This window comes from Sminthopsis crassicaudata, chromosome 4, assembly GCF_048593235.1.
Source record: "Sminthopsis crassicaudata isolate SCR6 chromosome 4, ASM4859323v1, whole genome shotgun sequence".
Classification (NCBI taxonomy): Eukaryota; Metazoa; Chordata; class Mammalia; order Dasyuromorphia; family Dasyuridae; genus Sminthopsis; species Sminthopsis crassicaudata.
In genome coordinates, this window is record NC_133620.1 from 53,008,286 (window position 1) to 53,019,371 (window position 11,086).

General features: G+C 38.1%; 1 protein-coding gene across 2 annotated transcripts in view; it reads right to left on the bottom strand.

Annotated features, from left to right (window-relative positions):
* LMX1A (LIM homeobox transcription factor 1 alpha) overlaps positions 1 to 11,086 on the bottom strand; it is a 185,839-nt gene that overhangs the window by 171,254 nt on the left and 3,499 nt on the right. For both annotated transcript variants that reach the window (XM_074266479.1, XM_074266478.1), the window contains one exon: positions 10,684 to 10,870. In XM_074266479.1, coding sequence (XP_074122580.1) covers positions 10,684 to 10,870 — 187 coding nt within the window. The remainder of the gene's footprint in view (positions 1 to 10,683; positions 10,871 to 11,086) is intronic.

An 11,086-nucleotide genomic window follows, 5' to 3' on the forward strand; every position in this document is an offset into this window, starting at 1 on the left:
AATGTTATTTTTACACATGAAATATAGCAAATAACAAATGGAGGCTTTCATGGGACTATACAAAACAGCATGTTGTTTTTATAAAATATTTTTTCCAGATTTTCCAGAACTTTTTTTAGGCTCAGTCTCCATATCTTGACAAATCTAAAAGTGCAGCAGCTATTCCTATATCCAACTCCACTACTGGATGGGCTTACCTCTACTTAGGAAGCCTTGTGGCCCCAAGATTCCAGAGACACATTAGTGCCAAACTTGGTACAGACACTTGATGGGTATTAGCCCTACTATAGTTTATTACTCCTGAACTCCAATTTATCCACCAGTTTCAGCCTCCCCTAGTCGCTGGGATTACAGGCTTGTGTGACTATAAAAGTTTATGAGAGCCTGTGGAGGATTGTAGTTGGATGAGTGGAAAGAAGGGGACATTGAAAGTTGTTGTCAAGGTAGAAATGACAAGACCTAAAACTAGATAGGATAGGTGGAGTAGTGAAAGTGAACAGTTGAGGATATTAACCTCCAAAGTGCCATTATACCATACAATGACTAAGGAATAGCATCAGAATAAAGAGATGGACTAAGCAGGCTAGGGGAGAGAGTTCCAAACACATAATCATCATTGTAGAAAATACTTGTCAAAAAAAAAAAAATACTGGATCCTTCTTTGAGACTTTTTTCCCCTTTGGAAGATCAAGGCATCCCACCATATTTGCCTTCTACATTACCAAAGAGTCTGTGAAAGGGGAAAGAGCTCATTTTGAATCCTAATACTGATACTGACTCTAGCTTTTACCTCTTGGAACCTGAGATTCTGCATCTATGAAATGGAATGACAAACAACAGCTGAGTTACCCATCTCTAAATATGGTTGTGAAATAAAGGATTTTGCTTAGTAAATCTTAAAACACTGCAAATGTGGGCTGCTATTAAAGGATTTTCCTTTTCCTTGCTCTTAGGAGCTCAGGCTGCAGCCACTGTGCCTCGGGGTGAATATGGAAGCCATGGGGCAAGAGGTATGTATACTCTCAATGGTTCTCTCCACTACTATATAAGGAGGGGCAAATGGGGAAAAGGAGGGAGGGGAGGAACAGCAGCAGGGGAGGAGAGCAGTGATGGTTATGTTAAAAGGGATTTGTTCCACTGTCAAAACCAAAAAGATCTCCCTAAGAGCCAGCATTAGGAAATGAAGCCTGTGATGACAGGGAGGGGGTGGAGAGTATTAAGGAGGAGCTTTAAAGGGGAGGGGGAGGAGGAGAAAAAGAGGAGGAAGAGAGAAGTGCTAAAATTACATAATTAACTAGAGTTTAAATGTGGTCAAAAATAAGTACCAGGTTCTGAAGAGCTCAGAAATCTTGCTTTATCCTTAGGGCTAGTATTCCAGGAGAGAGAATCCCGGGAGTCTTCCCACCTTCAGTATTTACTCTTGCACGAGGTCAGCTCATGAAACCCAGGCTACAGTAGTTGCCTACCTTATCTATCCCTTCTCCAATCCCTGTATTCCAATGGCAATGACTAGAAATAGTGGCCTAAGGTAAACCGGATCCAAGAAAAGTGCTCCCCAAACACTAGGATCCCCAAGGATCCCCAAGTCCTCCCCACAGCTGTTCAGTACCCATAGAACTTAGCATCCCTTCTTAATATTTCAAAATTAATGGTAGAAAAGCAACTCATCTTTTCTTTTTTCTCCTTCTACCCTTACCTCCATTCTAGAACGAGGGCCCAGTATCCTCCATCTTTTGGTTACATGCTGTCCTTGGGCTCAAACAAAGACCTATTTGGATACCCCCTACAGAGAGTGAGGGTCTATTTCTGGGGCTCAGAGGGAGCTTGCCTTAATCTGTCTCATGGTGAATGACAACAATGTTAAGAATGAAAATATGGTTTGGGGGGGATATCCCCTAGGAGCCCAACATTGCAGTATTTAAGGGAACTTTAATGAGCTTAAGAGGCTAATCTAGAGTTCAGTTTTTTTTTTTTTTTTAAGTTGTTTTGTTTTGTTTTGTATTAAATCCTTTTAAAGGCTACTTAGGCTAGGCTAGGGAAGAGTAAACCTAAAAGTGAGTGAAAAAAAGGATGAGGTGTAAAGAAGGGGGTTGGTGGGGTTGGTTTGGGAAATGAGAAACATCCAGAGGACCCCTTTTGGTATGGAAGCAAAACAGGAATGTGAAGACAATTGGTCACTCCTCTGAGGGATGAAAAGTTAGTCACTCTTCTAGAAAAACAAAAGATAAACCTTCTACCCAGAATTCCTTTCACAAATTCTTCTTTTCTTGTGTTAAATGTTTCCTTCCTCTTTCTTTTCTACCTTTTTAGTCTGGGGAGGAAAAATGAAGATAAGAGATACCAAATATGAAACCTAGTGAGAACTTAGAAACTACTCGTATACAGCTTTATTTTATAGAGGATGAAACTGGGATCAAAATTTGTTCAATAACCTCCTAACTTGCCCCAACTAGCTAGTGGCAGAGGTCAAAGTCTTTTGACTCATAGCCTAACACTTTTTCTCCTAAAGCATGCTTCCTTCAGGTAACTGATGTCCAAACTTTGATCTAACCATAAGTATCAAATGCCTCTCTAAAGCACTAATAACATGCAAATCCTCCTTAGTCTAGTAATAAGTAAAACTCAACACCAGACAACAAATGTGACAGGCATCCGTGCAATAAAGAGTTGCTAATAACAATGATGATCACAGAATCCTCCAACGTGATACTAATATCCCTTACCACCCAACTCAGGATGAGGAAATGACTGAGTTTACAGTATGGTTGGCCCGTGTTTCAGAAGTCTACATGACCAATACATATTACTGAGATAACCATCTGTCAATGTGACAATGGGGGAAAATATATTGTTGTCTTAGGTGGGAAGCTCATTGATCTGCTGGACATTGGACTCATTCATCACACATATGTGGCCAGGATAGTTGTACAATTCCAATATTTTTGCAATAGTAAAAGTCAGAGAAGAAAAGAGATTTGGAAAGGTCTAAGTATAGATAGATAGATTTAGATTTAGATTTAGTATGAGGTTTAAATCCAGCAAGTGGAATGAGTATTGAGTATTTCATTTGACCTTCTTTTTATTCTCATCTAATCTGCCTGGTCAGACATGGAGGCCCTACTCTATGTCTGCCAGATACTTATCAGTGTCTATCTATAATATGATAATGATTAAAAACAACAACAACAAATCTAATGGAGAGGACTAAAAAGAACAATGTGAAGAGAACTATAATCCAAGTTTATTTGCTGTTATCCAAAAATAGGATCCTCACTTTGGAATCCTGAAAGGCTGGATGAGACCAAGATATTTCATGTGACTTCAGTTAAAGGACTAGGAACAGACTCTACCCATAATGTATTTTTAGTTGCCATGACATTATGGTGCAATTATATAAGTGGGGGAGTTGGCCATGGTCTCATTAAAGGCTTGCTAATCCATGCATGGAAGTCAGGTGTCGACCTCTAAAAATTATTTTCTCTCCCTGATTCAGGAGAAAGGGGAGGGGAGGGAGAGAGAACTCCAAAATCCTTCCCAAGTGCCTAGAAGTCATTTTCCCCAGGAACAGAGCAGACACAAGATATTTGGGATAAGGCAGCAATAATTTTATTTCTTAGGAAATGTCTTAACTGAATTCAGGATTTTTTCCTTATTTCAATGGATTCTACTATCTAACTCCCAGAGAAACTTAATCCCTGCCCTAATTCCCATTTTATTTATTTTCAGTAGTGTGAAAACAAACATGTAGCTAAGATTACAATGTTTATGCCTCCTTTTCGCCCAAATAATGCTAATCCTCCTCTGCTAATTAATGCCAGAGCCAGAGCAATTTTATTAACTTCACCTTGGTTAAAGTATGGCGGTGGTAGTTCATGTTTAAATTAAAACAACAATTTGACATTTGAAAGACATCAGCTTTGTCTCCATGAGTTGGTCTGCTACCTTTCACTTAGATGCTGGCTCGCTTTAATATATGACAAAAGACACAAAGCTTCAGTCCTCACTGGTCAACTATGACATAACTAATTTTAATTGCAATAAGTTGAATCAGGCACTCTGCACTGTCATTCAAAGAACTCAGGGGAGAATTTAAATCATAAGAAACATTAAGCCTGATTCTCCCTGAGGTGCTAGAAAACATGCTTTCCTCTGAACACAAAGGAGAGAGGAATCTCTTATATATTCCCTCTGATATTTTCTCCCAGAGCCTAGTAGACTTTTAACTCCAAAAGGAAACTGGTCTCTTCCCACCCACCAATAGCCTAAGGGGCTTCCAGGCGGAACACTTTTCTATATTCTCTCTGGGAAACACCGAGCAAAGTGATATACTAAGTCCTTAGAGACTGATTCTTAGCCCTAGAGAGAGGACACTTCTGGAGGAGAGCAACAGCATGCTTCTTGAAGGAGGGAAAAAAAGAGATTTTCCCTTCTCTCCTATAAGCAAATCTCTAATGAGCTTCCCTCTAAAGGTTTACAATAAAACAACTAATTATTAATAATAGCTTACATTAAATGGGCTTTAAGGTTTACAGAGCACTTTATACACATATTTCATTATCAGAAGCGCACACAAAATCAAATTAAAGAGCAGTAAAGAATAGCTGAGGTTTTAAACAATAATATTTGTTGAATTGATTGAAATTGAAGGAGAATAACTACCTGTTTTAGAAGCTTTAGAAGGATAGCAACACATACGTTTCAGAATATTTTTCCAAATTCATTTAATAATCTAATTGAAAACAGAGATATAATCAATTCCACTCATTTGGTACAAAGAATGTGTGTCTATGTATATGTTTGTGTGTTTATGTATGTGTACTTATATGTATATTCATGCATGTATATGTATGTATATTTATATATGCACACATTTACATATATAATTTGCTATGTCAGTAATAAATTGATTGATATGTTAAACATATATATATAGTATAATAATCAATTGTATTCATTATGTATTTTTGATAGTTTAAGTTGTACTTTAAAAAAACAAACCTTTACCCATTTCCTTACTTCCCAACTTTAGAACCCAAATCTTTTTTTTTTCTTTTTCCCAAATTGCTGGTAATTTAGCAAATGATACTTTTCAGAAGACAAACAATATTTGTTCAGAATCATTAAAAAAAAAAAAAAAAACCTCTCTAGTTTAAAACAACAAAAAAATCTCCCAAGCATTTGTGTCATTATTTTGCTTAGCCCAAAGGTTAAAATCAAGATTAATGAAAGTTAAGAGGTGAGAAATCTACATGGTGGGTGGGTGGGGGAAATCTAATTACAGACCTCTATTCTGGTCAATTTGTTTCAAAGTAGAATACATAGGAAAAAGTACTGGAACTACCAATAAGCTCAAAAAGACTAAAGAACCTATTCAGAAAGGTTTCTCTCTAAGTATTAAGATCATAAAGGATATTACAAAGCCAGGCTGTGGATAAAAGTTAGGGGGAAGTGATATATAATGTTAATATCATTTTTTTTTTGCTCCTAACCCCTATCATTTATTTCCATATTCCTTATCTCATTGATTTATTATTATTATTATTGTTATTGTTATTATTATTATTATTTTAGTTTCAGCTGGTCTATACTAGGAAAGAGGAAAGACCCAGAAAACACCTCAGAATAAGATAATTTCCAGTCACCCTTTGCAACCAAGAAAAGACAAATCTGCTTTAAAATTGTTTTTAAATAAAAAAAAGAAAGAATCTCAGATCAAGGTGGATCTGAGTTTATGAGATGCAGATTAAATGAGTTCTCTGCAACTTAACGAAGCAGTCAACAATTTATTGCCTCACTGTGTTTGATTTTTTTTATATCCCTTAAATTTTATTACTCCAGGAGCCAAGCCAAAAAAGATAAAGTCAAGCAAAACAAACAATTGTCTCTATAATTTCATTTGTGGCTTCCTTTTATGAGCAACTGCATAACTAGTTGTGATCTCCAAGTAATGTTAACTCTGACAAAATCAAATTGAACCCCTCCCCCCTTCCACACTGCCAGACACACACGTACATCCTCCTCTAAATGGATAAAATGTAGAACTGGTTTATTCCAAGTCTTAATAGAGATTCCTATCACTGCTGTATTTTCACTGCAGGGCTGCCAATCAGCAGGCTCCAAAGATATGCAGGCCCTTATGGGTGATATTCACTTTCCTTCTCCAGTTAAATCCCTCTCTTCGGATAATTGTTCTGTTCCAAAAATGAGAAAAGGAGGGAGGGAAGACAACACAGAAATCCTCCCTCTGAGGAAAGGTTTCTCAAGGAGATTTGCTGACATGTGGGGAGTTATGAGGTTGTGGAAACAGACAATGATGACAGCACTACTAGCCCACACAGCTCCTAGGATGTCTCAAACAATCTAAGGATGATGATAAACTTGTCCCAATATGTGAGGGGAAATAGCCTGAGCCTGATGCACCCAGACTCCTAGCACATGAAAGTAATAATATGCACTTAATTTTGACATGGGATTTTTTCCAGAAGTCTTAATTATATATTGTATTACCACATTCCCATTATTCAGCATCTTCTTCTATCCCTGACTTAAGTCCAAATATTGAATTTTTTTGGAAGTAATTCAGGGTAAACTCCGAACTAAACATATCACAGAGGAACTCACTTAAACAAAGAACAAGAGTGGCATAAGTAGAAATCCCTGGAATGGGGGGAAATAATATTAATTGTCAAATGCTTTTCTGGCTTTTTAAGATATTTAAAGTCAGTATCTAAATATCCAGATTTGTATCACCTACATCAATTTTAGATGGCATAGTCCAGCCTTATAAAAGAATTCAAAATATGATGGAATTCATATAAATATTGGACAAGTTACTTCCAAGAAGTCCATTGTAAGTAAAAATGAATGGAATCAAAACAATTTTCTATCTAAAATGCTTGGTATAGTTTCTCCCTAGCATATAGTAGGTAATAAATGTTTATTCCTTTTCCCTTGTCTTCTACTTGATCTGAGTGATTACTTAAAGGCTATTTCCTAGGTCACTCTAGTGCATGATACCAAAGTATAAGAACACAAATATTTGCTCTTCACTGAATGGGGGTCCCTCTAGGATACTCAAACAACTTTTGGATTCACTGAGAAATATCAGTCAAATTTCCTTTTTGATTTGTTGGAAAAGATAATTTGATGATGAAGGAAAGTTCACACTCTTGAGCTGTTTTTTTGAAATCATAGAGCTACAGAGGACATGCCACTGGAGAACCACATAGTAGCCAAATAGAACATTGCTCAAATTGCTTCTATGCATGTCAGAGTCATCTCCTATTTTAGCCATTTTTAGCCATTAGATTTATTTTTCCTAATGATGCAATTAAAATGAAGTTAGAACTTTAACACAAGAGAATTATTTAAATGAGAGTTCATGTTCCTCTTTCTTTTCCCCTTTAACATCATCTCAAATGCCACATATGCCCAATTTCTATCTTAATCACTGTCTTCACTACAACCTTGAGAGAATGACCAATCAATTTGCCCAGATTTAATGGAATACTTTTTAAGATCTATTATTTCCTCAGGGTGAAAATCCCCTTCACCAAAGCAAAGTCACAGTCTGTCTCTTATTTGGTTGTAATCCTGGAAAGTTGCTTGAAGCACATGGAATTTAAACAACTTATCCAAGCTCACCTGCCTTGAAAGTGTAAGGACTGGCATTTGAACATATATCTTCCTGACTCTTCACAATGACAAAATGCCCCCAAAATTAAAACTATTGAATTTTGATACTGAAAAAAGGGGATGAGACAAGGTCTGAAAAGTTTTTAAGGACTTATTTTGTCTGTTTGTAAAATTAGTTTATAAACTGATCAATAGTAAAGACCATGTCTTTTAAAGTAAAATGGAATTAAAGCAGTATTTTCTATTTAGGAATTGTTCAATAAATATTTGTCATTCTGACATCTTTGCTTTATTTCATTTAATAAACTTATTTTTTTAAAAGACAATGTATCTCAATATCTCTGACATCCCTTACTTACAAGCCCCACAATTAGATGAACAATACATCTATTATAGTAAAAATAGCTTTGTGAATAGGGCAGAACCAAAATGAGCTAATGGGCTCAAATCATGTTCAGAAACTGAGTTTGAAATAGAGGGAAGAGAAAGGGAGGACAATATAAAGGTTTTGTTTTTGTTTTTGTTTCTGTTTTTTTCGGGGTTTTTTTAAGATTGTTGATGTTGGCAGAATTCCTTAATAAAGATTTGCCACAAGTAATCACGTTGACTTTAAAGTTTATCTTTGATTTTTCTTTCTTCTTCTTTAAATAACAAACTGAATAAAAATCCACTTATATCTATTAACTTAAATGTACTTCCAAGCTCTAATACTTTAAGTTGCATGAAGATAGGTACACCTTGGAGTTCATAAACTAAAACATAAAAACTTCATAAATTCAATAACAAAATCCCTTAGAGGAAAAATAAACAATGGACCGGCCATTTCAAATGGGCATGGTAGTTAAAATTGTAGAGACATAATATCTCATTGATTTCTTGGATTTTCTATTTTTTATCCAAAGATTTTGGCATTGTATAATAACAACCTAAAAAAAGAGGGGCAGTTTAATATGATCTTTTTTTGGAAACTGTCTTACACTATTCTCACATGAAAGGGGAGGGGGAGGTAGAAAGCAAACCATACTACCTCAAATCAGCACAATGTGATGAAAAAAATTTCTTGTGAGTGCACCCCTTGAGTGTAATAGTTAAGTGACAGTGTTTTAGTAAATCTTATTTCTCTGGAAACATGGTAGTAACAGTGCCAATATATCTGTTCTTTCTCAATGTCTTTTGTTGCATTAAGACTCCTCAGGCACACCCCTATTGCATATTTTGAATAACACAAAGGAAACCATTTTCCAAATAGACTAATCCTCCTTTGATTCTGCTTATATACTTTATCTATTTTATTCGAGGGCCATATTTAATGACAATTGTGAAATATATATAGACACTAGCCCTTTCAAGTCAGAATCTTTTTCAATCACTCCCTTTCCTCCCCTACTCTTCCTAGCCATCTTAAGCTAATGTCTTTATTAAGTAGGTATCTCCACCAGGGAAAGTAGTAGTTCTCTCCATACAGTTTTCATTCTTCACTCTAGCTCTGCCGAGAGAGAACTAGGAAATTCCTTTAACTCCCTTTTCCCTGGTCTCATCCAGCCTGACTTCTTTAAGAAATCAAAAAGCTAATACCACTTTTATTTTTTTAAAGCTGTTTCTGTAGCTAGAGCCCCCTTTTTCTTTAAAAACAAAATGTCCCAAATCCTTTAGAAACAATTCATCTAAACCTGTGACTGATCAGAATCATATTAACTGGGAAAGAGATTTAGGATAAATTAGGGCAATCCGAGTAGGGGGTTGTGAATGGGGCCTCGGACCCTCTTGGCTTTAATATGAAAGATCCCCCAGGACCCGATAGCTAAGGAAGTCACAAGAGTGTGAATTAAGGTAAGGAAGATTCTGGGAAGGATAGTAAAGAAGTAACCCAGAGAAATAAAAGTTGGTAGTAAGATTCTCACATCTCACCTCTATAGTACCTGAAAGATATTGCCATCATTTGGAAATTTGTCTTAAGGGGCTTAGCGGAGGCTAGACAGCTCAACTGCGAAAGACCCCTTTATTAAATAAAAGATCCAATTGTGAAAGACCCTTTTACTAAATAAAAGACCTTCCCTCCCCCCCCTTTTTCCGTTCACTTCTGCTCAGAAAATGGTCACAGCAATGATTTTCAAGATTTTACGCCTTTGCCCGATGTTAAAAATAGTACCATTCATTGCTCTCGAACAAATACTAATCAAATATACTTTCCCTAGTAAACTGAGGACTCCAACCGCCCCAATCATCACAACAATCCCTAGTCAGATACTGCTGGCCAGTGGACTCTGAAGGAAGGCTTTTGGTGTGTGCGCAGAAAAGAGACGACAAGACAGTAAAAGAAAAAAGAAAAAGAAAAAAAAAAAGGATCGAATCCTTCCCTTGGGAGGGCGGAACACTGGCAACCTAGGGGGTCTGTGGAACACTTTCCTGAGATTCCTTTAAGAGAAGAGAGCCACAAGAAGTCACACCTAGAACTTGTTAGGAAAGCCTTTGGGGGAATTGGGAACAGAAAGGAGAGACTGAGGAACCAGAGAATCACTGGCTAGTCCTTTGGGAAATGAGACAGTAATGCAACACGAATCTGGGGAGCTTCATTTGTTTGTCCGTGTGTGTGTGTGTGTGTGTGTGTGTGTGTGTATGTGTATGAGAGAGAGAGAGACAGAGACAGACAGAGACACAGAGAGACAGAGAGAGAGACAGAGACAGGGAGAGACAGAGAGACAGAGACAGAGAGAGACAGAGAGAGACAGAGAGAAAGAGAGAGAGAGACAGAGACAGGGAGAGACAGAGAGACAGAGACAGAGAGAGACAGAGAGAGACAGAGAGAAAGAGAGAGAGAGAGAGAGAGAGAGAGAGAGAGAGAGAGAGAGAGAGAGAGAGAGAGAGAGAGAGAGAGAGATCACTCCTGAGGATTCTGTTTTATTATACTTATCGATATACTTTTGTGTCTCCCAATATGCCCCAGTCTTTACACGTGTGTATGTGCGCCCGTGGACGCGGACAAAGGCAAAGCAGCACTGTGGGCCCTCTCCGGGGGCGCCGGGGGGAGGGGGGGATGCCGCCACTTACTTCTCATAGTCGTATTTGCAGTAGAGTTTCTTGTCTCTGTAGAAGCAGGTGGTCTCCAGGGGCTCTTTGCAAGAGGCGCACTGAACACACTGTTCGTGCCAGAAGCTGTCATTGAGTCGTAGCAGAAATCTGTCCGAAATGACCCGCTGACAGCCCTCACAAACCGACTTGGGATTCACGGCTCTCCCTGCAAGCAGACACATCGACACCGGGAGATTGGCACCGAAGGCCACCGAGACCGCGCCAAGCCCTCCTTCCCCCTCCCCTGGGCTTGCCACCCCTGCCGCCGGCCTTCCGGCCCCGGCCGCCGCTAGGTTTCTGCAAGGCACCTAACTTACTACGACAGCAAAGACTGCACGTCCCGCACAGGGTTCGAGCCGGGGACTCGGAGAAGAACGGAAGA